This window comes from Carettochelys insculpta, chromosome 18 (genome assembly GCF_033958435.1).
Source record: "Carettochelys insculpta isolate YL-2023 chromosome 18, ASM3395843v1, whole genome shotgun sequence".
Classification (NCBI taxonomy): domain Eukaryota; kingdom Metazoa; phylum Chordata; order Testudines; family Carettochelyidae; genus Carettochelys; species Carettochelys insculpta.
The window spans coordinates 25,050,763-25,076,806 of NC_134154.1; the positions used below are offsets into that span (position 1 = coordinate 25,050,763).

A 26,044-nucleotide genomic window follows, 5' to 3' on the forward strand; every position below is an offset into this window, starting at 1 on the left:
ACTTGTGCTAGAACAGAAACAGACACTGTATCCTGTTGGAAGCTGGATTGGTTCCCAGCACACCCATGTCAGAGAGCTTGTTTTTCTAATGCTATTGGAGTTCCAGAAATATTGGACTTCATGTTTGTCCTTTAAGTCTGCATATTGCTGCTTGGCACTTCAGACCCATTCAGTTTTACAGGGAAATTAGACACTGTAAGGGGGGAAAGAAACAAATTAGTGGCAGGCTTTATATTTAACTGAAGCTTTCTGACGTTGCTCAGGACAGGGCAAGAAAGTGTTTAAAATGTGAGTAGCCATGACACATGTAAATTACTGTGCAGAACCCAGGGAAGGATATTGCTGGTGCATGATAAATGCAGTTTGTCATGTTGTTGTTCTGTTCGTCATTTGGAGATCACCAGCATAATATGTGGGGTATGCATATGTGTAGGTTTTTATCTACGCTTATTCAGTTAAAAAACTCTGGGGGGTAAAATCAGCGCACAAAAATGTAGGAAACCTTTTTGCAGATTTTGATCTTTTTTCTCTTTCCCTTCCCATATTCTTTTTTTCTTTCCTTTGTAATACCCTATCATTTGTCCAACTTTCATGAGGAAGAAATGGGTAAGCAAAGCTCACTGCTTTCTGTAGCATTGAAAAATGGCATTAAAAATGATTAAAAGAATTATGTTGACAAGAAGAGCAACAGTAATAACAATACATGTGCTTGGAGTTAAGTTAAAATTGATTGTAAATGCTGCCTTGTGCATAGTACTATGGTTATTTTTGTTTGCTGTAGCTAGCGTGCAAATTACTACTTCAATAGTGGCAGCCAGCATTTCATTCAAACCCACTAAGAGTGTGTTACTGACTGGATGACTGGGGACTGGAACCCCAAAGATTGTGTCTCACTTGGAGAATCAGTTTCTGGGCTGGCTCTTACCAGCAGAACAAGGGGATTCTGCTTTGATAGGGTAAATCACTAGAATGTCGAGGCCCAGGTGATTAATGGATACATTTCCTTTTGCTCAAATGAGAATTGTCTACATGATTGGCCGCAGCACAAGTTGTGTTCATTTTTTCTAAAAAACCTGAAAACCTTTCCAGCAAAATTTTGGCTTTTTACCTTGTTCTTATTTACTGATTTATTTTTGCTTTAGTTTACATTCTAGTGTTCTGAGAAATGACCCAGGATCCAGACGATCAAGTAGCTCCACTATGTTGGATGGAGGAAGCCTTGGAAAATTTGAATTTGAGATCACTGATTTCTTCCTGTTTGGCTCTCCCTTGGGTCTGGTCCTCGCATTGAGAAAAACTGTCATCCCAGCTCTTGACAGTAGGTTTTGGCATGTACCAGAGATTCCACTTAGTGGACATTTTTAATACTTTCTATTGCAAAAAGCTTTCAGATTTGCAAAGAGGAAATCCAGTAACTTAGATGAGATGAATGTTAGAACGTACTGTAAAACTAAATTATTTATGTGTTATTCCACCATACAAGTTGGGCTTAGCTACTCATGTTAATATTTATTACACAATTTGTTATTTAATCTAGACAACAAAAAGCTAAACATATACTGCAAAAATTATTTAGTCAGGTCTGTTCCAAAGAAACATCAGTTGCCCTGATAGATCTACAACTGGAGTGAGATGGAAGTAAACACTCTTAAAAGGCCTTTTCCCTCTAGCAGTGCACTTTACATGTAGTAAATCACCATTTAAATAGATTTATACAAACCTCATAAATAATTCTATAATACTTGGGAGTTTCTTTTTTCCCCTTCCTTTTCTCCTTAGTCTTTCAGCTGAGACCAGCCTGCCAGCAAGTCTATAACCTGTTCCACCCGGCAGACCCATCTGCCTCACGCCTGGAGCCCCTTTTGGAAAAGAGATTCCACATGTTGCCTCCCTTCAATATTCCACGCTACCAGAGGTTCCCATTAGGTGACGGGAATTCTGCTCTTCTGGGTATGTCAGTTTGTCTGTTACTGCCAGGGATTGGACTCTGTGTTTAAATTCGTAGCCACATGGATCTCGCTGTACAAATTCAGTGCCTTGCAGCCGAAATGCCATTTTTGTCATTTATTATATAAAGCCCACAAATCACTGTGAGACAGTATGCAATGTACGTTATAGGTTGCTCTCCGTTTTATGTGCCAGTCAGTGCTTGAGGTTGGAAGCACACCAGAGGAACGGAATGCATGATTAGCTAGGCTGAGATTCTAGGGACTTCATCTTTTAGGGGTTCAGTGAGGGCTGGGAGGAAGCAGACCAAAGCCATGGCAGGGATGCACTTTGCTTTGTTGCACACCATCCATATGCTTGAAACAAGTGGAGGGGACTGAGTGCCTGAGTACGATTAGATATACACGGCACATTGTGTTGAACTGCTGCTGCATATTTTGCCCATGCAAAAGGCTCAGATAAGGGGGCAGTGTTAAGAAATCCCACTTTCAATTCTTATATTCTACCCATACATAAGCCAGCAGTTGGAGACCTCTGTTAACCTAACAACCTTGTCTATAGTGAAACTTTGTTTGTCGTGAAATCAAATGCAAGTCCCTGATTATTTCAGTGCATCTCAACGTACAAATTTAAATTCATGTTGAAGTAAATTGCCACTTGTTTGGGGGAATTATTTTCTCACTTTAGGAAGATTCTGTTATAGACACTGTAAAAAAAAAAAAAAAGGGCGGGGGGGGGAAGATCCTCAGTGATCATTCTGTAAGGCTGCTTTAGAGGGTTTTCTTTTTTCTTGTAAAAATCCCATTCCTGTGCTTTTCTCTGGCTGTATAACTTTTAACTTGGAAGGCTTTGAATTTAGGCTTATTTCGGAGACTATGGGCGTGTCTACGCTTAGAGAAAACTTTGAAATAGCCATGCTAATTGCCATTTCGAAGAATACTAATGAGGCACTGAAATGCATCAGCAGATAGGAATAAAGGAATTTCGAAGTTGGCTGGGCCCTTTTGAAAAGGACCCTCGTCTGAACGAGCCGCACGGGAGCGAAGAGTGGCAATTTTGAAGTGCCGCAGCTGGCAGCATGTATTTCAGCACTTCATTAGTATTCTTCGAAATGGCAATTAGCATGGCCATTTCAAAGTTTTCTCTAAGTGTAGACATAGTCTATCTGTATTAGCTGCTGTTTCTCTACCTGAAGTTCATCCTTTATAGACGACCCTGAACTGTGGTTGTTTTATGTTTTACAGTTTGTGGCCACATGTCAGTTGTTCTTGTCCTTTTGTTTTCTTCCCCATCTGCTTCTAGTTGAGACAGTCCAGAACAATCCCATCCTTCTCGTGGAAAGCAGCCCATTGGTTGCTCTCCAGCACCAGGACAGCTTCATGGAAACCAGTATACCTGTTCCTGTTCTGAATTGGCAAGATGTTTCCAATAAAAATGCCGTTTTTGCTGAGTGTGTGTAACCTACCCTTTTCTAGTGTCTTGTGGTGTGTTCTTGGGGTGCTCCTTGGAGAATGGTCTTCTACCTCCTGGGGCTGAAAGCTTTTCACTGTGTACCAGAATATGACAAGTGAAGTACATTCATAACTATATATCCTTGGGTCCCAAGCACCCATGGGACCATAAGCCAGTGACAATGGGTGGTATAAACTGAGCTATGGGTTGTCTCCCCTTCTTCTGCTAAAGCTGGAAGGGGTGATTGGGACTACACATTGAGTTTGATTTTCCTCTAGTCGAACTACTGGAGAGGTAGTGAGGAGCTGAAAGGCTCCGGACTCCAGGCTTGCTTTTTTTTGTTTGAGACATTCCTGCTGATGCAGTTTATGCAGTGTACGTAATCTGCCATTGAAACTGAGTCTGCAGCCACACTACAGTGGAAGATTGATCCACTCAGGGTTGATCTTCTGTGGTTTTGTTTTGCACATGCAGAAGACGGCACTTTCCAGGACTCCTCATGAGCAGCGAGGATTAAGGAAGTTCAGTGGGAGAAACAGTCTCATCAGCCTTCTTCTGTGTCGACAGCTGAGTCAATTTTAGCTACTCAATTGGCATAGCTAAAATTGCATATCAGCAGTCAACTGCTATCTCTAGTATAGACATAGCCTGACACTTGGTTTTTGCTTTCAGTACCCAAAGTTTACCGGTGCAGTCAGCTCATAACTGCAGAGTAATAATATATCCTGTATTGCACGTCTAGGCCAGTAAGTGACCAGGTATTGTCATGGTGCACATCTTATATTTAGACACCAATTTTGCATCAGCTAAACACAGTGGACAAAGCTTTCAGGACTCAAAGGTGTGTGTTTGTTTGATTTGTCAGATCATTTCTGCTTTACAAACAAGTTTATTCTTTTGTTGCTCTCAAAAATGCTGCATGGCCTTTTTTTTTCTTCCCAAGATTATAGCTAATGTCACATTAATGCCAGTTAATGAGACTTTCAACTTATTTATTTTCTTCTATCTGTAAATAGTTTTACACTTCCCACCCCTTCTGAATATGCCATTTTGATAGCCTGATCTTGCACTGCTCGCTTGTGTCAGTCAGCTCTCACCCTATGTGCTGAGTGCTAATTTCACAAGAGCAGCACCTCCCATTGGTTATATTGAAAATCTCTCTGTGTCATCTTGTACCCAGAGCTACAGGTAGATGTTAGGTGTCCAGTTGCCATTTGAGACTCTCTCCTCCATTGTTCTCTAGGAAGGGTGGAGGAAAGGACACTACAGTCTTGCCTGTGATTGCTTTCCAGTTCACTGACATAGCTGGCTGACTGTAACTATGCATGCAAAAGACTCTTCTCCCATCTCAAGCGCCATGTGGCCTAGCTGTGCTCATATCTGACTCTACCAATGGGGCTGCAGGTGAATTTTCAGGACTAAATAAAAAGCTGCATGAGCCTCTTTTTCTGTTGCTTTTGAAATTGAGTGGAATTTTCCAAAGCACACAGCATTGGCCATTGACTTCAGTGGGAGCAGATTTAGGCCAGGGCTGAGCATTTTGCTTTAAATGCCACCGCGGTTTGTTTTTAACTGTGGAAGAGCTCCTTGCGTCATTGCCACAGCTCAGCCTATGTATTCCTTTGCGGGGTACCATCCTGCTTTGAAATAGCCTGTCTCTTCACACCTGACACCCCAGGGACTTAACTCAATGCTACTGATATATTCGATAGCCCAATACTGGTCATTTGGTGTTGTAATTACTGAGTGCACTGAAAAATAAGTGTTAAAATGAAGAGGTACAGTACAGTATTTGGCTATGTATTAAAGCTCCACAGCCCAGAGCTGGAAAGACTAGGATTTTCTTCTCTCCTGGTCCTTTGTTCACTTTGGATCTACAGTGGAACTTTGCTTATTCACATTGGAATTGATCTACACACTCTGTAATTCAAACACACAAAGGCAGCTTCATGCCACTTCTCAGCAAAAATCTACTTGTGGAGGGGGTGCTCCCATGTGAGCTCTCCTGTTTCCACATTTTTGTTATCCATACAAAACACACAGTCAGATCTTTACCACACAAAGGGCATTTAGGCCACCGTAGTCAAACATGGGCACCTAAATCTGTACCTATAAACTTGAATAAGTGGCCTGATTTTTCCAAGGAGCTTGTCACCTACAACTCCTATTCCAGCGACTTATGCATCTAACGCTAGGTTCTCCGGGCAAAACACTGAATTTAGCGCCCAGTTAAGATTATTATCCTAGTTAGAATTAAATCACACCTGTCAAAGAAATTGAAATTGTGACTTTTGTTACTACTCCATTTGTCAAAACTGCAAAATTTTAGTAGCTTCTGTTGAGTAATTATAATGCAATGAGTTTCCCCCCCATCGTTTGTGAGAGTCACTGAGGTCCGAGATTGAACAACTGAAGATTTAATTTGCAAATCACTTCCATTATAGATCTGGGATTTTGGAAAACTTTACAGAAGGCCTAAATTGAGAAGACTAAGTGTTCTAGACAGATTTTCCTCTCCTGTGTTCCTTCTCCCATATTTCCCCTAAAAACAGCTCTCTGTTATAGAATTTAGGGCTCATAGCCTGAAGAGGTGAGACACTGTGCATGAAATCAGGGAGAGATTCTGGAGTGTTTATGAAAATATGAAAACAGACATAATTAAGGTTATGTGAGGAAGCACTGCTGTCAGAGCCAGTAGTTCATGCAGCAAAGGTATAGACTCCCTTACCTGCACTCAGTGTTAAGATCAGATAGTTTAGTAACATTATAAAAAGAGCTTAGACTTTTATATGAATGGGAATAGTCTGTGGTGATACCAACAAGGCTGATATCCAAAGAGCTGCCAATCTTCCTGCTTCAGACCTCATGTTGCTAACCTCAAGTGTTCAAAAATCATGAATCAGACCCCAAAAATTGTGAGAGTCTTTTAAATAGCGTGAGATTTTTCTCTTAATTTGTTTTAAAATTCACTTCCTGATTGTTAAGCCTTTAGAGGGGAAGTCCCATCCTGTACCCCAGCTTTCTAGCCCAGATGGCTGTGGAGAACACTTGCTTTTTGTATGCTACGTGAAAAATGAGCTTGTCCTGTGGTCTCTGAGTCCAGCTGCTGGGTGTCTAAGAAAAAAACCAGGTAACATGAGAGTTGGCAGCACCAAATGCCAGGAGGCTGCCATTTTTGTTCACTCTTGCTTCATAACTTCAGATTTACATGAGTGCTGCAGCCCTGTCAGCACCAGGCAGAGCTCTTGTACTGGCACAGTTAAAAGCTGGTCCTTGCTCCCTGGTATTGCCAGCTGGGAAGAAAAGCGTCCCCCCTCCCCCCACCTTCTGTATAACTTTGTAAAGGCAGGGTGTGTGCCTTGCGTGTTAAGTCATTTCCTCTAAGGCATCTGGCATCGGTATAAAGCCAGGAAACGGTTAGTAAAGTTAAGATTTTGGCACACCTTCTTCTACTAAAAGTCATGGACGGGTCACGGGCAATAAAGAAGAATTCACGGAAGCCCATGACCTGTCCATGACTTCTACTAAAAATATCCATGACAAAATGGGAAGCTCAGCTGGGGGACCCCTACACCAGCTGCAGCAGCTGAGCTTCTGTGGGGTCCCACTCCAAGCTCTGAGAATCTCTGCCCCCTCTGGGCACTCAGTGCTCCAGCATCCCCCACCCATTGCCCCTGGCATCTCTCCAGGATCCCACAGCCACCTGTGTGTCTGCTAACTTAATGGCTGTTCCCACCACTCACACTCCAGGCTCTCTGGATATGTCTCCCTTTGTGTTATAGGAGAGCAGGGGGAGCCCTGCAAGGTACCTTATGAACGCATCGTCAGAGGCATCCTCTTGGCCAGGGCACTTACACTCTAAATAGACAAGCCAGATGGAGCAGGGAGGGAAACCAGTGCAGAAAGGGGAAGTGGCTTGTCCACGGTCGCATGTCAGATCAGTGTCAGAGCCGGGAGCAGACCCTATTGCATATGCTGTACTCCAGCATCCCTGTCCCCTCGCCTATGCCAGATCTCCGTTCAGCATGGAACTGTAATCTGCTCCCGCACTCGATTTGTGCCCCTGTTCAGTGTGTGTCCTGTCTGTACATCTGCCGTTGAAGAAATTTCTGGAGTGAGCATGAGACCGCTGTGCAGTGTGACGTGGCGAGACGTGCTGCTGTACAGATGTTGAGCAGCAGCCTTGATAGCTGGCAGCATACATCAGAGGAGAGGGTGACACTAGCGGGGGGCCTTTGAGGCACACCTCACACAGTGTATTTAAAACACAGTGTCAGGGTCAGACTCCAGCTGGAGCCTGGGCACTCACAGGTCACATAATTTTAAGTTGATCATCTTTGTAGCTTTTTATTACTGCAGAGCACAGAACTGATTTTACCAGCATTTAGCTCCCTGTTCTACAGCTTTCAGCCATTCTCTTTCCCATCAGAACAGCATAGTTCCTGTCATTTGTATGCCAGTGCTTATGCTAAATGCAGGTATCTAAGAAAGCACAAACATTTTATATTCCAGCAAGCAAATCAGTAGCACTAGGCATACAGGCTTCTCAGCTCAATGTGTAGATGACTCATTCGTGCAGTTGCTAGTACAACTCCAGACTGATCACATCCAAGGATATTTAATTTCTAGTTAGATCCTTTCCCCCACAATTGAAATAACTTACAGCTGACTTGTTGCCAGGGAAAGACATTTTCCTCCTTGTTTAGGCATTTTCAGCTGCTTGCACAGAATGAGCTGGTAGTTGTGAACAAAGTCCAGATGCTGATAGTCTTGCTTCAGTGGTAGGCAGCAAGGTAGAACTTCAAGATAAAAGTAGAAGATTCTTTAAATTGATGCTCTGTGTGCATTGCAGGCATTAATTAATTCAACCTTGCAACACCCTGTAAAGTGGCTAGGTATTGTTATCAGCAAATTACAGGTAGGAAACTGAGACACAAGTGAAATGTGGTTTTGTATAAGTGGCAACAAATCAGCGGAGGAGTTGGGAAAAGAACCCAGGAGTCACCTTGATACTTAATCTGCTGTGCTAGCCCCCAAATAACACTGTTTCCACTGTGCTTTAAAATATGTTTTTAATATGTAGTGTTTTCCATATAGAAAAGCAGGATTGCCCAATGGATCTCACATACGGTGCAGTGTTAGGGATCCATGGTGATTTCCAGTGAAGAATACAGCTCCATACATGCTCACTCCATCTCAGCTGATTTTTACTCCAAATTCCCCTTGTGTTTAGTTTGTGAAGGCTAAAGCCAAACTCTTCAAGCCTCAGGTCCTAATTTGGGTTCATAAATCCAGAAATAAATAAAATAAATAAAAGTGGTCTGATTTTTAAGAAGGCTGAGCACCACCAAATCCCATTTAAATTAAGGGAAATGTGAGTGTTCAACACTCAGACTCCTTTTACTGTGGAGCCAAAATATGGAGGTAGGAGCCTAATTTGAGGTCTTCAGTTTCACAAACCATGGCTGTGGTTCTTAGAAACGAAGAGTACACCCACATCACAGCTGGAGATGTGATTGCAGTGTGGGTAGGCAATGCCACAATAGCTTTAATCTAATTAGCACAGCTAAAAAGATTATAGACATAGAGGCACAGATCTGGATGCGGGCTAGGAATGTACCCAAGCTTGTTATAGGTGGTGCAGCTGTGTCTCCATTGCTGTTAGCCAGGCTATGTAGATTAAAACTAGTCTGAGTGTGTCTGCCCGAGCTGCAGTGGATTGCATGGATTGCAATCGTGGATTGCGATGTAAACACACGTCAAACATGAGGACCGCCCTGGCATGACCCTCTCTGGTTGAAAATGTTCCCTTTAGTTTTAAAGAGGCTATCAAATCAATGAGAAGTCCTGTGGCACCTTATAGACCAACAGCTTTATTAGATTATAAGCTTTCACGGGCAAAGACTCACTTTCGTCAGGTGCATGCACGAAGTGGGTCTTTGCCCAGGAAAGCTTATGCTCCAATAAATCTGTTAGTCTATAAGGTGCCACAGGAGTTTTCATTGCTTTTGCAGATACAGACTAACATGGATCCCCCTCTGATACTATAAAAATCAGTATCTCCCATTTTTTTTTAACCTTCCTCCCCTTCTCCCCCATTGTTCTGGTTATATGTGAATATATAAAGCTGCATATATTCACATCGGTCTGCATGCCACGTGTTTCTAGACTTGCTGCTCAAGCACAGCTATCCTGATTTTGGTTTGGTTTAAACTGATTCTTTTGCTTTTCTCAATCGTACAGTAAAATGCAAAACAGCTAACCTCTTTTTAGGCGCTCGGGTGCTTTCTTGCTTTTCAAAATAGACCTGGGATGAAATTTTTTTTTTGTTTTTTTCCCCTTCCAATTGGTTTGAAAGGTTTTGTGTCTGAAAGCCAATCCTTGCCTTGTTCGCCTCTTGTTTCGTCTTGCCTGGTGTCTGTTGGTCTAATATTTTGATTTCCCTGTTTCGACTTCATAGCGGATGTTGTTCAGTCTCATGGTGCAGTCTTCATGGAAAATGCATCCCTTTCCACCCCTATTACAACCCCCCAGTTCAGGGGATTCCGGAGGGCCAGTGAGATCAGCATTGCCAGCCAGGTCTCAGGAATGGCAGACAGTTACACTGCTTCCAACATAGCTAACAGTAAGTGTTTCGCACCCTCCAAGATTTCTTCTCACTGTAGCACTGACATAGTAGCACCAGACACCATGCTGACCTCAGTGTTTAGCGTAGACCTGTAGAATTGTTCTCTCTGTCTTTATTTTGTGTGCATGTGCGTGGGGGGGCGTGTAAAATGTATAGTTTGGTTTGGAATTAGCATCTGTACTGTTCTATGATCCTTCAGACTTCACACTTTGCAGGGTGGTAAGATGCAAAACGCTGGAGAGAACAGCAAACAGAGTGTTTTCCTGCTGTTGACAGCGTTCTTGGTGAGGGTCAGTCACAACACCTGCCAGTCCTCCCCTCTTGCTTGATTAAGTCTAGGAATAGCAGCACAGCACATCAGACTTCATGGCCATGGTCGTCTTTGAAATGCATTGGAGCAAATCTATTGCAAAGCAAAAAAAACCTCTCTGATCCATTGGAAAATAGGATCCCTGCCTGAACATCAAGAACATACATGCATCTCAGAGTGTTTTTGTTGCTATTTATTAATAGCTATGCTAATACAGTGACCTGTTCTACTGGTGTTAAGTACTCAGGGTATGAATGCAATAGCTTGACGCTTTTTTCGCCTCATGCAAAAACTGATCTAATTTGTACCTTTGAAACGGATGTCCACAGAAATGGAAGTTCCTTATTTTAGACAGTCGTGAGTGAACCATTAGGCTGTTTGTCCTCTTAATTTTTTCTTACAATACTTGCATGTTTTTTTAAATGCATTCTCCTGAAACTCAGTGCTGCCTTATTGGCTGGAGGTTCCCAACAACCCCAGGTAGGAGTAGAATAGGTAAGATTTGAGCTCTACAAGATTTACAGGGAATTCCTGCAATGGTGAGTCAAACAGTGCTGAAGACTGAGGCTAACTTTATCACTGGAGGTAGGGCTGAACCGGAATGTCTGGGGCTGTTTAAATCCCACATCTGAAGTTGATGGCAGGAGACAGTCTCTGCTTCTAGCTTGGAGCCTTTCAGTGAGGCAGGATAACAATTGGAATTGTTTGTCTGAGGCTGTGATTTCAATGATTAATAAGAAATTGGAGCTATTCCACCTAAGCCCAATTTTATCGTCCATGACACATTGTTAATGCACCCTTAAAAAGAACAGATGCCCAGAATCATAATACAGTGGACTGCCACTATATTATTCATGTTGGAGTGATGATGGGAATAAATTGTTCATGTATAAAAGATAATTGCTAACCTTGCATAACCATTCGCCCCCATGCATCGCTGGGGAATCAACTGGTGCATGTATTCTTCAGCTGATAATTGTGGCCTATGCAATTGATAGAGGATCAGCACTTTTGATGGAAAATGTGCATAATTTAAAGGTAATATGCAAAGGAGAAAATATGGACGATTGGGCCCCCCTTCGCAGGGGCTGCTTTCTGGTTTTTATAAAAGTCTGAGGAGGGGAACTGAAGTTGTTGTTTGGTTTGGTTTATACATTAGAACTTCAGCTCACATCTTGCCCAGAGGACTCTGATGACTAGAGAATTAGCAGAATTATGACATGATGGCTGTGTCTACATGGGCACAAATCTTTGAAATAGCTATATTTTGAAGATTACTAATGAGGTGCTGAACTGAATATTCAGTGCCTCATTAGCACTACGACACTTCTGGCCACGGTGCTTCGAAAGCGCCGCTTTCAAAAGCGCACGGCTCAGCTCAGCGCAGCTACACAGGAGTCCTTTTCGAAAGGACCCACACCTTTTGAAATTCCCTTATTCCAACCAGTGAGCAGGATAAGGGGATTTCAAAAGGTGCGGGGTCCTTTTGAAAAGGACCCCCGTGTAGCCACGTCAAGCCACGCGCTTTTAAAAGCAGCGCTTTCGAAGCACTGCGGCCAGAAGCATCCTAATGCTAATGAGGCACTGAATATTCAATTTAGTACATCATTAGTAATCTTTTGAAATACGGCAGTTTTTCCTCCTCATTTTTAAGCTGCGAGTTTGAACAATATGAATCTTCTAAGACCCCCAACAAATCTGCCAGAAAATCTGGACCAGCTTAACACAGACATTCCTAATATTTCTGAGGAGAAAACCCCAATAGAAGTTTTAGAAAACAAACAAGTTTTGAGAACCTGGAAGGAAGCTCAAAACCCTAACAACATAATTGCGGTTTTAAAAAATATCTGGGGCAAGTCACTTTTAATACACCAGTTTGCATTGCATTGTTTAGTTTATAATTAAAGACTGAGGCTTAAAGTTCCTCCTGGGGTAAATAGCAGTACAATAATCATACTGTAAAGTGAAATGTATAGACAGACGTTCAACAGAGCCCACAGGTTGTTGGCTCCTGATTCTACTTAACTCCCTTCTGCATCTTTGACTAACCCTGCTATAAACAGCAGACGAAGGGGGTACCTGCTCTTCTGCATGTCTGCGTGTATCTCCTCTGCATGCCGGGCTCAGTGAAGGGCATGCTGTAGTTCCTGTGCCTCAGTTCACATTTTACAGAGGGGGAAGCTGAGGCAGGCTGGGTCCACGACTTGCCCAAATCCTCATCTCATCTGTGATACTGACCCCCTCTACGGCTTTGGGCAAGTCATGGACTCCCCTGCCTCAGCTTCCAGTTTCTGTAAAATAAGGATAACATTACACTCCTCATGGTCATGTTGTGAAGATGAGTCAGTTAATGGATCTAATGTAGTTTGACCCTGAAAAGCAGCATATAAATTCCTAGTATTATTAGGATGAGACTTTCTGCATGCACCACATAGATAAGGCCTGTAATATATTGTGGATATGCCACAGTGGTGTTGAGTGGATGGCCAGATGTCAGTGTTTGATGGGAATGAACTACCTGCAATTTAACAGATGGGTTTTTTCCTTTGTTGAGGGCAGAGCTTTTTGTTTATTGCATCAGAGCAAATACACAAAGCCCACGTTGGGATTGCACGATGAGATGCGCTGTGCCTTGCGAACTGTTAATCTCTTTGGGGAGAAGGTTGCTTAGAGGGGGTCTTATTCTGTGCACGTTTCATCCCGTGGGGTAATTGCTGAACTCAGCTAATCAGGAAGGTGCATCCTGGAGGAGTTGTTATTAAGTGTTGATTATGAAATATGCATCTCATGGTAGTGTCCCAAAGCCCCTGCAGGATCAGAGCCCCAGAGCATTGGGAATGGGTTGCACAGACACAGAACAAGGTGATTGCTGCCCTCAAGCTGAAGAAAGCCTGTTTCATGTAAATATCTAGTATTTCCCTTCCCTGAGGATGTGGAGCTGGACAGGCAGGGTGGGTCAAAGTCAATAAGCTTGCCAACTTGAATTGAGTTGACAGGGATGGATTTGGCCATCTCTCTTCAAACGACCAGCTGGCATCATTATACAGAGGTGGTGACAATTTGTGCCCTTGCTCATGCCCACATAACACCTCCCTTCCCCCCCACCCACCCCCGACCCCAACTGGAGTGGAATGCAAAGTCTAGCTTGTCAGATGACAGTGGTTGCTTTATTGGACTGAAAGATGTGCCCTTAAAACTAACTTCCCTCCTTCTCTTTCAGCAGCATTTCTGCATGTGTTGCTGAATAGAAGGGTTTACCTCCTCACCCCAAAATTTGTTTGATTAATAAGACTTTGGCTTGCAACATGACTTTTGTCATCCTGCACAGATGACCTCCAGAGTCAGAAATGCAGCAGTGATGGTTTTGACCTTGTCTCACAGTGAAAGGGCAAGCACTTGACTTAGACCTTCCAGGGCCAGCTTTAGAGGTTTGGAACAAGCTGCTGTAATTCTGTTGCATGCAGTCCTGTGAAGATCAGCAACATGAGACTCCTCAGCCCTGTCTTCTGTGGCACTGTGGAGAATAGCTGACTGTGGCTCCACAAACTTAACCCGTCTCCCCCATGGAGCAGCAACATGCTATTAACTGTGGCAGCAGTTTTGCAGCCATTAAGTTGAGAAGCTTACCATTTATAGCCCTCCTTAGCTCTCCTCCATAAAGATAGGCTACTCAAGGGGCCCATGGGCCCAGCAAGCATTCACCTTTTAACCAGGGAACAGATGTCCAGTCTTAATTTCAACTCCAGAATAATAGCTCTCGCACATCGGTTCACTATCTTGTTTCCTTTGCCCATCTGTCTTTTCCATCACAGTGTCTGTTGCTGGAGGGTAAAACTGATGCGTTCTGCATGGGTGTGCTGTGATAATAAGTGTGGGTTTGTGTGTGTGTGTGTGTTTTTAATTTTGTTCTTATAGAAAACCAAAATCATCTTAACCATGCCAGAGGAGGATTTAGCCTTCTGTCCCAACTGGCCCTCCCTCACAAATCCCCCACTCAAGCCTCGCTCAAAAGATGCAGGCAACGTAAACATGACATAGCCCAGAATCATTTAGGAAGAAGGCTTGAGGGGCCGTCAAGTTGGGATCCAGACCGTATTCTACAAATACCAGACCTGGACATCAAGAAAGGTATTCTGGAGAGGGGATTTCTCTATCCAACTAATCTCCTAAATCACCTAATGGGGCAGTTCTCTTCTCCAGAGGAAATCTTCTTTCTCCTCTATTAAGGGAGCTTGCAACCTTAGCACCATTTAACAAATACTTTCATATTGCTTGAAAGAGTAACCGGAGCACTGCTAGCTGCTGCTGATGGCACAAACTCTTTTAGAGACGTGGAAGCAACTGCACTGGCCTATGGCCCTGGTAGCAATCTCTTCCTAGCATAAAAATTAATCCTGGTGGTTTGGTACTGAGAATGGACTAGCATGCAAAGTCCAAAGTTGGATCTTTATCAGTCCCTGGGACTTTACTAATATTGGATGATTCCATAGCCAGAAACGCAGCAGAAAATCCTGTCCCTTCATAGGTCAAAATCTCTGTCTAAATGGCCAGTGTGTGTAAAGCTGGCATGGCAGAGGACTCAAACTGGCCCACACATACTCAGATAATGCAGCACCTGTATTCCATCTGCCAGCGGCCTCTCCTGCCTGTTATTCTTGCTAGACTCAGGACCAGTTGGCACCTGGACGCAGGGTTCATAGTCGCTGTTGCTAGACCAGGGGGTCTCTGCACATACCAGTGCCATGCCACAGCTCGCCCTGCTGCAGCTCCCACTGGGATACTTGCAAGGAGTCATCTGGTCACTTGTGGACAGAGTGGGCAACTCTCCCTTTGGGCCCGGATTTTCAAAGGGGGGCGTCTGCTTGGTGGGAGCTGTCGCAGCCTCTCCCATCTCAGGCTGTCTCATGTACCAAAGCATCGTATTGGTGAATGTTTTCAAGAAAACGAGCCAAGCTGTCCTAGTGAACCCCTAGCTCCTTGTCCAAGCCCCAGCTTGCTACTTGCATGCAGATGTGAGTCCTCCTAACACCTCTGCTTTGCAGAGCTGTACATCTCCTGCGGCTGCTTTCTCACCCAAAGCATGTGGGAGCTGAAGGCTGCCTGCAGCCAGAAAGGCAGCCTCCTGCTTTTGGCTCTGAAAGCTCTGAGCTGTGCTGCTGTTCGCCTTTCCCATTTGAAAAGGTGATTGCGTGGTTATGTAAAAGAGTTTGGTATGGGGTTAAACTGTGGCAGTGCCCCTATGTGGTAAGTGTGACAAGCAGTGGCCAGGAGTCACTTGAAGGCTGCCAGTGTCTCCAACCGTGGTCTTGCAAAAGGAAATATTCTGAGGAGCAAGTGCAGAGCAGTGGGATGGAGCCAGGAGGGAACGTGAAGCCATTTAACAAGAAGAGTAGGAGAATGTCTGTCTGGTTCAGCTGAAGAAGCGGAGTAGCTGTTTCTTGTGATCTTGGTGACAACTGGTGTGTAAACTCACCCTCTGCGCACACATACACCTAATCATTCACCTCACTCCCACTGATATCCCCACAGTCTGGCTCAGTTACTAGGAGAGAGAGTGACTCCATATTAAAATAAAGTTGTTCACTTTTCTGTTGGGTTTTAAATTACCCTGTAGCTACCGGATGCAGTAGCCCCCATCCCAGTAGTTTTTGATGGAGGCCACCATCTCTCCTTCCTCAGGCTTCATCGGAGCGGCTGTTCTGAAAGCTACAGGCTGTTCTGAAAGCTACAGCTCCCACCTCGTTGGTTCCCTTGTTGGGTCAGAGGTTTGTTGTGAAGCCACTGCAGAGGCTGAGCAGATTGCTTCAGCGGTGCTCCAGAGGCTGGAGGCCTGCAGGGTGATGGTGCTGGTGCTGAATTTGCCTGTCTCGTAATCCAGTCTTTCCTTCCTGCCAGGGTTTTGTTCACATCTTTCCATAGCAACTCACTTGTGGCTCCTTTGCCTTCATAGTTTGCACTTCCACTTCTGATATTAATAACAAAATGTGGGGTTTGAACTCTCTGGGCTTGAGAGGGTTTGTGCCTCAGTGAAAATTAAAGGGAAACATCCTGTTAGATTAGGCATTTGCCTTTAACAGCATCTGCTAGCCTCTGCTTAAAACAGGCCACTGGCACTTCAAAGGGTTTGGGTATTTGTAGTGTTGTTGTGGCTACCGTGGGTCCCAGAATAGGATAGAGACATGGTGGGTGAGACAAGAGCTTTTATTGGACCAAAGTCTGGTGGTGAAAGAGACTAACTTGCGAGCTTACAGGGAGATCTTCAGGCCTGGGAAAGGCTGAGTATGTAAACACGGCTCTCCCCCGAGCCCACCTCCAGGACAGAGACTCTTTTCTTTTCATTTTCTCTGTGTGGAGGAAGAGGTTTATTTGTTCCTTAGCACCATGGCATCAGGACTTGGTCACAAACTCACTGTGAGTGAGCATGACCCTGCACTGAGGACCCCCACTGGCTGTCCCTGGAAGCTCTGATGATGCGCATGCCCCTTCTCATCTCAAAGCTAATTTGATTATTACTAACTACTTCAGTATCCACCAGAGACTCTAGAGTATGTATTGATGGTCTCTGATACCCTGGGTATGAAGTTCACCGGCCTTTGGTCTGTGTCTCACGTTTCCCTTGGGTGCAGATTTGATGGCTAGTTACTGCCTCACTTCCAGGAACATCATGTTTGATTTAATAAAAGAGAAATGCCCAGACCCTCCTCATACAACCCTTGGGAGGCTCATTAATACTTTTGAGCCCTGTTCAAAGTTTGCTCCATCTTAACAATAAAATCAATGGGGAAAGAACTGCTCAGCACAAAGGCCCATGGCCTGAGGTTAACATCTGAGACGGTTCTCTCACTTGTCTCTTTAACAAGCCTTTTCTTTCATTAGTCGCTGCCAGATGGTGGGGAACAAAAAGAATAGATTATGCCCTTTACTGTCCCGATGCGTTGACTGCCTTTCCAACGGTAGCCTTACCGCATCTCTTCCATGCAAGCTACTGGGAGTCGACAGATGTAGTCTCCTTCCTGCTGAGACAGGTACAATAAATATTTCATGCTTCTCTCTCTCTTCTCCATTATGCCTAATTTTTGTTGGAAAATGTTTTGGGTTTTCTTTTCCCTTGGCTGCACCTTCCATGATGACTTTTGTGGATATTAATGGGAGCTCAGTGTATCAGTGGAGACAAAAAATGCACCCTTCAGCGCTACAGATCTATCTTCTTTCCCTTCCCAGGCTGTATCAAACACAGCTGCCTTGCAAATAATGACTTACTGCTGTGCACAGTCTTTTTATGGAGACCCCGAAATCACAAAGGACTAGCTTGGTGCTGGGTTTTGTTCACTAAAATGTGAATCATCTGAAGGCTTCCTGGGCCAGTTCATATCATAGACTTGCAGCAGTGCATGATTTTGAAGCAAAACCAGGTGATGCTTTTCTGTTTGGATTGTGCTTTGCTTTGAAATTTTACATCTTTTTAAACCTGAAGCTCAATAGGAAGCTCAGTGCAAATCCTACATGGAATGAAACAAAAGTGTTGAGTATCAGGCTTGGGTTGCTAAGTTAAAGGGCCCCAGTCGCTATTTGGGCTCTTAAATTAACACTTCAACACCCAGGCTACAGCTACACTAGCAAGTTTTGCCAACAAAACTGGTGGAACGTCCACACACAAAATGCATTTTGTCAACAAAAGTCAGCCCTTCCGCCGACAACCTTCCGCTGCTCCCAGATGAGGAAGAAGCCTTTTGTCAACAGGTTGTTGACAAAAAAGCTGTGTTGATGCTCTGCGGGGCCTTCTCTTGACAGAGAGGTCATCCAAGTCAATGGGCAGCTCTATCTGCTGTGCTTCCGGGTGCCTGTTTTGTCGAGAGAGTGGCTGGGCAGTCTGGCCGTTCTGTCGACAGAGCTTCATGCTCTTCTGATTGGCTTTTGAGTGTGGCTGTGCTCTGTCAACAGAAGTTTTGTTGGGAAACCTCTTCCAACAGTGACTTCTGTCAACAGTGTAACTGTAGCCCCAGAGAGAGGCCTATTGTAGATACCAAGTAGGGCTTTCTGCTTCAAGATTCAAAACTTGGTACAGGTTGAACCTCTCTTGTCTGGCAACATCCATAATCCAGCATGATTTCAGCTACCTGGACGACCGCTTATCATGGGTGTGGCCAAGTTCCCAGTGGTCCCATGATGTTTGTTTCCAGCCACCAGTCCTGGCTCTCTGTGTCCTGTGCTGTTATTTAGCTGTAATTTACCTCTACGTGTCTTCTAATAGCCCACTACAAAGTGGAAGTGTTGGTAATGCTGCTAGACAATATTGACCTCCCGTGGTCCAGAAAATTCTCTCCTTCAGCACTGGTCAGGTCCTGAGAGTGCTGGACTAGAGAGGCTCAATGTGTACCAGAGTTCAAATTACTTCCCCAGGGTTAGGTAAATAACAAGTGATGGTTTCTGGGCCATGTTGGATTTTGTCTGATTAATTTTAGTCACAATTAAATTTTGCAAAAATCACATTATTTTGTAAAACCAGTGGGGATATTTCCCTTTAAAACTAATAAAAAAATCCCAAATACTGAACATAGTTTGTTTTCCCAGAAGTTCATAAAACTTAAAAATAGCTGCACTAAGACCCAGGAGGCGAAAACCACTAGAGCAAAAGGGGAACACATTCCTCTTGATTGGCCTTGTTTATGCAGAGAGGAATGCAAAGAATAAGTGAAGAGTTGAAATAGTTAAAAAGGGAAGAAACTTGCTAGCTTGTGACCTATGCACTTGTGTGTTCAAATCGGGCTGAAAGTTGGATTCGTAGATTTATACCTAGGGAGCTAAATGAATATAAACTTTTTTTTTTCCTTAGAAGCACTGAATACTGCAAGTCCTGTTGAAGTCAATGGGAGTGCCAAGTACTTAACCCCTGTGAATTTTGTCTCATTATAGGTTTAGAAGCCCAACTTCAGACACCTCCTCACCCAGGGTTTTCAAACTCTTGCCAGGTTTCTAAATAGACAATGTACCTTAAAAGAGCAGTGCAGTGCCCGAGTGTAAAAATCCTTCACTGCATCACAAACCTCATGATACACAGAGAAAAAACACACCAGCCCAAATGGACGCTCTAGACACCTTATTGACCTGGCAAAACATTGCTCATTTCTAAAGCTCAGGGAGAGATGCTTTCTGTCGTTTCCATCACAGCTGAGAGGAGGCTGCTTCTCTGGCTTGAAACCTGCTAGATGTGGCCTGCTTTCAGAGGCACAGTGGGCTGGAGGCCGTCTTGAGTCTCTTCTCTCCCTCCTTTCCCTGCTCCAAGTTCTTTGCCTGATGAGGAACTTCAGACATCTTTTCATGTGGGGCATCTTCCATTGCGCTAGCAAGAGGGCAGGTGGGTTAGTGGAAAGGGCTGGCTTCAGCATCCTGCTGGGATTGTGGAATGCTGATCCCAGGTTGCTATTAACTGCACTGGAGCCAGTTACATTAATTTTCACTCTTCCTCCATTTATTCTAAATTGCTGGTGGAATAATGCTGGAGCACTCCGAAGGGGAACTGATTACTTGGCTGCATTAGTCACTTCTATCAGAGTAAATTCAAGGTGGCCCTGCGCTGAAGGCAAGAGGGTAACTATTTAATCTCAGTGCCCTGATTTTATACTCTGACTCATTATACTCTCAGCTTTTAAATCTGTTTAAGTGAAGTACTAGCACCCTCACTTCTGCAGTTACTCAGCACCTGGTAGGATCCAGTACTTCCTATTGACTTGGGATTGCCATGTATTAGCCTAACTGTTCATATTACCCCAGTCCTATTACAGTATATTTGCAGCTCTTAGTTATTTGTAGCCCTGTATTGGAAAACTCTTCTTCATTGTTGTAATCCAAGTTGTCTGTAGGCTCCATAACAAAAGGGATGTTAGCACCGATGGCTGCATGTTAATTATTTAATTAATAATATATTATTATAATATTAATTATTAATTGTTTTATAGTAAATATTAAACAAAAAAGCAGTCCAGTAGCACTTTGAAGACTAACAAGGCTGACTAGTGGAGCTCAGTGTAGGAAATCTTTGGACACAAACCTCACTGTACTTGTTTGCTCATCACCATTCCGGTGCAGACACGACACGTCTTTCTGATGTTCCTGAACTTCTCCCTGGAGCCCGACCTCCATTCCTCTCCTGAGCACAGGTCTCCTATGTCACAGGACGCGGCTGGCCCATTGCTGAACCTGGCTCGATACCTAATGTCTTCATCAAAATGAAAAGAGCAACAGAAGCAAGACAGGAGAAGGCTACATTCAATGTATTTAAATAGAAACACTAAATGACTGGCTGCTGGATTGACTCCAGCCCAGTCAGGAAGCCTGCTGGGATCTTAGATCTCTTATAGAATCACAGAATACTAGGAGTAGAAGGGACCTTGAGAGGCCATCGAGTCCAGCCCCCTACCCTCATGGTAGGACCAAGTACTGTCTAGACCATCCCTGATAGACATTTATCTAACCTGTTCTTAAATATCTCCAGAGATGGAGATTCCACAACCTCCCTAGGCAATTTATTTCAGTTTGACCACCCTGACAGTTAGGAACTTTTTTCCTAATGTCCAACCTAAATCTCCCATGCTGAAGTTTAAGCCCATTCCTCCTTGTTCTATCCTCAGAGGCCAAGAAGAACAAGTTTTCTCCCTCCTTCTTATGACACCCTTTTAGATATTTGGAAACCACTATCATGTTCCCCCTCAATCTTCTTTTTTCCAAACTAAACAAGCCCAGTTCTTTCAGCCTTTCTTCATAGGTCATGTTCTCTACACCTTTGATCATTCTTGTTGCTCTTTTATGGACCCTTTCCAATTTCTCCACATCTTTCTTGAAATGCGGCACCCAGAACTGGACACAATACTCCAACTGAGGCTTAACCAGCAGAGAATAGAGCAGAAGAATGACTTCTCGTGTCTTGTTCACAACACACGTATTAATGCATCCCAGAATCATGTTTGCTTTTTTTTTGCAATGCATCCTACTGTTGACTCATATTTAACTTGTGGTCCACTATAACCCCTAGATCCCTTTCTGCCATACTCCTTCCTAGCAGGGCCTGGCTTCTGCTCTCTCATTAAGGGCAGACTCAGGAGGACTGGAGGGGATGATGAGAATACCTCTGAAGAACAACCTGAGGAGTGACACGTGCAGACAAGTGAGCCCAGTCAGAACAGGCAGTGGTGGATCTAAATGACAGAAATGGCAAGTGGATAATAACAGGAAATGCATACATGACTTGAGAACCTGGTGAGAAGGCAGGCAAGGCTGGAGCCAGAGCAAGGAGTGACGGTCACTGCAGTCTGTAGGATGCTCTAGGGAAGAGGCAGTTTTCTATATGTGCCTTAGTGACAAAGTTCTTCCCCTTCAGTGTTTGCTGAATAAGCATTTTCCAGTGACTTTCCCTGTACATGGTCTCAGGTTTGGGGTGCCACAACTTTGGTTTGTGTTCATTGAACATCTGGGTCAAAATCCATCCCTGGGATAAGCACTGGGACGCAAAGAGCTTTACAGTTATGTATCTGTGACTAGCCTCATGCCGAGGCCACTGCACTTCATCACCCTTGCTCACTTCTGTCTCACAGCTTGGGGAACTCTCCTACGGTTTGTGTTTGCTCTTTGTGTAGGTGATGAGACATGAAAATTCCAGCATTCTAGAACTGGATGGGAAGGAGGTGTCTGTGTTCACTCCTTCCAAACCCAGGGAGAAGTGGCTGCGGAAGAGGACGCATGTTAAACTAAGGGTAATAGAGTGTCTGTTACATGTCTCCCCTGCTATTGAATATGATTTGGGACTATAATAAGAACAATATTAAAGTTAACCAATGTGGGTACAACTCTTCCATCGCCCACTGACTACACAATTATACTGGGTTGGAGAGATCGCACTGCACTGATCGCATGTCAGTGAGCTATCCCAGTCACAGACTGTTGGAAGGGACAGACAATCTAAGGATCTGCAGCAAGGTCTCCTCCATAAAATACCAAGTGTTGGCTGTAAATCAAAAAGGGAGGCTGAATTGTTTCAAAGCCTCTTGTCCTAAACTGTCCATATAGTAACTGCCATTCCCCAGAGTTCCTGAATCCAGAAGTTAAGAAGCTTCTCAGATTTCCACTGGGGGAGGTTTGGTTAGCCAGTAAAAATGTCAGCAGGCTCCTGCTAACAATCAGTCCTTTAGCCTCCTAATTTCATGATGCAACATCAAAATTTTGCACCAGGAGGGATCAGGTTTTCAAGGTGTTCTGTGTGTCTGGAGTATCATTGTGTGACATCACAGCATGGGTGTGTATTAACATCCAGACTTTCATAGGACAACCTTAGATTTTGCAGACTCAAGTTTTGCCTCTAAGAAGTGGCAACAGGGGAGCCAAGTAGAAAAAAAGTGCTCAGTATCAACTTGCTGCAGATGCAGATGCTCCCATTTAGATGACAAGATAACTAACAGCACCCAGATACCAGCTGTTTGTCCAAATGCATTAGAATCCACACCCACAAGTGATTCTGCAAATCATGTGGCTGTAAATGACTGTAACTAAAACAGAGACCAAATGCAGAAGGCCCTTTAAAAGTCTGATCCTAAGCATACAGTTTTTTTTCTTAATGTGTTGTGCTGTTTAATATAGATATATAATAGTGCAGGGGGGACATCATTAGAAGAAAATTACTCTTCCAGAAAACCCTGCTTGTCCATGTGTTTGGCATTACTCTAACTATAGCACTTTTTCCTGTAAACTCTGCATTAGCCACAAGGTTCTGCTGGCAATCTAACTAGGCTCTGTTTTTCACCATACTTCTGCAGAATGTCACAGCCAACCACCGAATAAATGACGCCATTGCTAATGAAGACGGACCCCAGACCTTAACAGGAAGGTTTATGTACGGGCCATTAGACATGGTCACACTCGCTGGGGAAAAGGTACATTTGTCTTAGTGTTTATTGCCCATAAATACAGGAGAAGGGGTAGGGAGTAGGAAGCATGCCAGCACTCATTTAGTAGCTGTAAACAGGAAAGGAGAGAACTGCCTATTTACTGCGCAGTTTAGTCTCTTTGCCTGTGTCCACTCTAAAAGCCTTCTCTGTTCAGCCTAGGTGTAGCATTTCACTAGAGAGAGGCTTAAGGAGGCGAAGCTGAGAGCCAGCTTAGGATCCTGGCTAGTGTCAGTGTCTGGTTGCATCGAACCCCAAAAATGTAGGGAATAAATGTGGCTGTCAAACCCCACTGTTTGTTTCAGTGGGGCTTGGATCTGAAGTCCTGGGTTTGGCCCATTTCTACATTACCCAGATCTGTATTTAATACTTCTTCAATCCTGAAACTCCCTTACCTTCCAGGTGGACATTCACATCATGACCCAACCGCCATCTGGAGAGTGGATTTACTTTGACACTGAAATCAGCAACAGCAGTGGCAGGATTTCCTACGTTATCCCTGAGAACAAGCGTCTGGGGATTGGCGTATATCCTGTCAAGATGGTGGTCAGGTACTGTGCTTCAGGCCCACTTGGCGTAGCTCACTGTTTGCCAGGAACCTCTGAATCTAACTGTAGACATGTCTCAGCTATTCTGACTGCATGATGGAAAATCTATATAAATGTTAAGTCAAGAGCAATTCTACCTGAAAGTGACTGTTTAAAAAGTGGCAGGTTCTTATCAACAGCTCAGCTTTCTGTTGTATCTTCAGAGTCTGATCTGCTGACTTGATAGACAAAACAGTTTTACTCATTACCCTGCAGCACCTGTGATAGGACAAAGAGCTCTACGCTGTTCTGCCTCGTGCATCATCAACAACATTAACTGAGTTCTAGTTGCTGGACTAGACTTTTCCTCCTATATAAGACATGTCACGTCAATGTCTGCAGTAGAACCATACAGCTCAGCACACCCTGACGACCGTAAACTTGCCCCATTTTCTCTTAGGGCAGAGCCTTTGTTATTTGTGATGATGCACAATGCAGAAAGTCTCCAGCTGGACTTCTGGATCACCAGCTTTCGAGAGGGTGGTTCCAAAAGGCGTCTTGTCGTTGGTGGATTGAGCAAAGCATACTGAATGAAGTTGGAATCCCACAAGGCTAGTTCAAAGGGGGATTAGTTCTGTGAATTTGGAGAGGGAAGAAGCTGTATTGTACAAGTACCTACTCAGAGGGGCTTGCTGATTAGCTATGTGCAGCTGTAGCCCTCCAGTGTCATTAATGACTTCGCAGTGATTTTTAAAGATATTTAATAGAGAGCTGAGGAATTGGGCCTTTACCCTACACTGCTTCTCAGTGGGAATTAGTTGCTTCTGAAGCTACCACTAGGCACCAGTCTGCAAATTTTAATGCCTAAATATCTTTAAAAATGAGTCCCTGTATCTTTACAGTAACACTGGCGGGTAGGCATCATCCATGTGACAGGTGAGTAACAGAAGCTCAGAAAGACAGCTTGCTGAGCCAGGATTAACACCCATCTGTCCTGAGTCTTATTTCAGTGCCATAGCTACAAGACCTTCCTTTCTTACTAAGAACATACCTGTCAACCCTGTGGCTAAGCCTCCCTACCACTTGTGCTGAGATACAGACATAACAGCTGGTATAAATCTGAGTAGCTCTGAAATCAGTGGATCTATGTTGATTCCCATCAGCTCCTCCTTAAGACACTGCCAGGGTGTAGGGCCTTAGCAGAGTTGTGTGTGTGAAGTGATAGCAGGATGCGGCCCTTCATTCTGCATTCCCTAATAATTTATTGTGTGCTGCTGAATTGGGATTGCAAATGGGTTTTGTAGTGTGATCTCTCAACCAGGTTTGTCCTCTGTTCTTAACCCACCCCTTTTCCTTTTAGGGGTGACCACACATATGCAGATAGTTACATCACCGTTCTACCAAAGGGGACAGAATTTGTGGTCTTCAGCATCGATGGCTCCTTTGCAGCCAGTGTGTCTATAATGGGTAGTGACCCCAAAGTCCGAGCTGGCGCAGTTGATGTTGTAAGGTCGGTGGCATGGGAAATGCTGTTGTATTAAATGAATATTTTAACCTTACTGCATGGAGAGGTCCACATTACACTGTTTCTTTTTCCCCTCCAGGCACTGGCAAGATCTTGGCTACCTCATTATCTATGTCACAGGCCGACCTGATATGCAGAAGCAAAGGGTGGTGGCCTGGTTAGCACAGCACAATTTCCCCCATGGGATTGTCTCGTTCTGTGATGGGCTTGTCCATGACCCACTGCGGCACAAGGCCAACTTCCTGAAAACCCTCATTACAGACGTAAGCATGAGCTATACTGCAATGTGAGCAAAGTGCAAGCTCAACCACTTCTCCCGGTTTCGTGCCTCGGTATTAGTGATGACCTGTTTTGCCGTGGGAGATCACTCTGCATTCGTATGAATTTTATACCCCCACTCATGCCTTGTTTTTCTTACTCCACAAAGGCGTCTGTGCAGCTAAAATGTGATGGCTCCATTCTACACTGTCTGGCTGCCATCACGCCTGCTTTCATTACTAAATGCTTATTGATATAGAGGGAATCAGGATTATTTGCCTTTCCCCACCTGCTTACCATATTTATGGATGCTTATCAAATCTGCAGCTAAAGGCATGGCTTATAGGCATGGCTTATAGCTAGAGGGCTGTCAAAGAGATTGTGACCTGCAGCCAACCCAACCCTGAATTTAAACCTGCTTCTGTATTGGGCCAGATCCATAATACCCCAATATCTGAGAAAGTT

General features: G+C 44.1%; 1 protein-coding gene across 5 annotated transcripts in view; it reads left to right on the top strand.

Annotated features, from left to right (window-relative positions):
• The window catches only part of PITPNM2 (phosphatidylinositol transfer protein membrane associated 2), a 230,574-nt gene that overhangs the window by 195,849 nt on the left and 8,681 nt on the right, over positions 1-26,044 (top strand). Inside the window, exons 15-25 of one of the 5 annotated variants that reach the window (XM_075012768.1) lie at positions 1,143-1,318; positions 1,780-1,950; positions 3,250-3,399; positions 9,860-10,024; positions 14,253-14,465; positions 17,214-17,362; positions 21,968-22,084; positions 23,141-23,257; positions 23,672-23,820; positions 25,157-25,306; positions 25,401-25,584. In XM_075012768.1, the coding sequence (XP_074868869.1) occupies positions 1,143-1,318; positions 1,780-1,950; positions 3,250-3,399; positions 9,860-10,024; positions 14,253-14,465; positions 17,214-17,362; positions 21,968-22,084; positions 23,141-23,257; positions 23,672-23,820; positions 25,157-25,306; positions 25,401-25,584 (1,741 nt within the window). The remainder of the gene's footprint in view (positions 1-1,142; positions 1,319-1,779; positions 1,951-3,249; positions 3,400-9,859; positions 10,025-14,252; positions 14,466-17,213; positions 17,363-21,967; positions 22,085-23,140; positions 23,258-23,671; positions 23,821-25,156; positions 25,307-25,400; positions 25,585-26,044) is intronic. The other 4 variants (XM_075012770.1, XM_075012769.1, XM_075012772.1 and 1 more) reach the window with 4 other exon arrangements.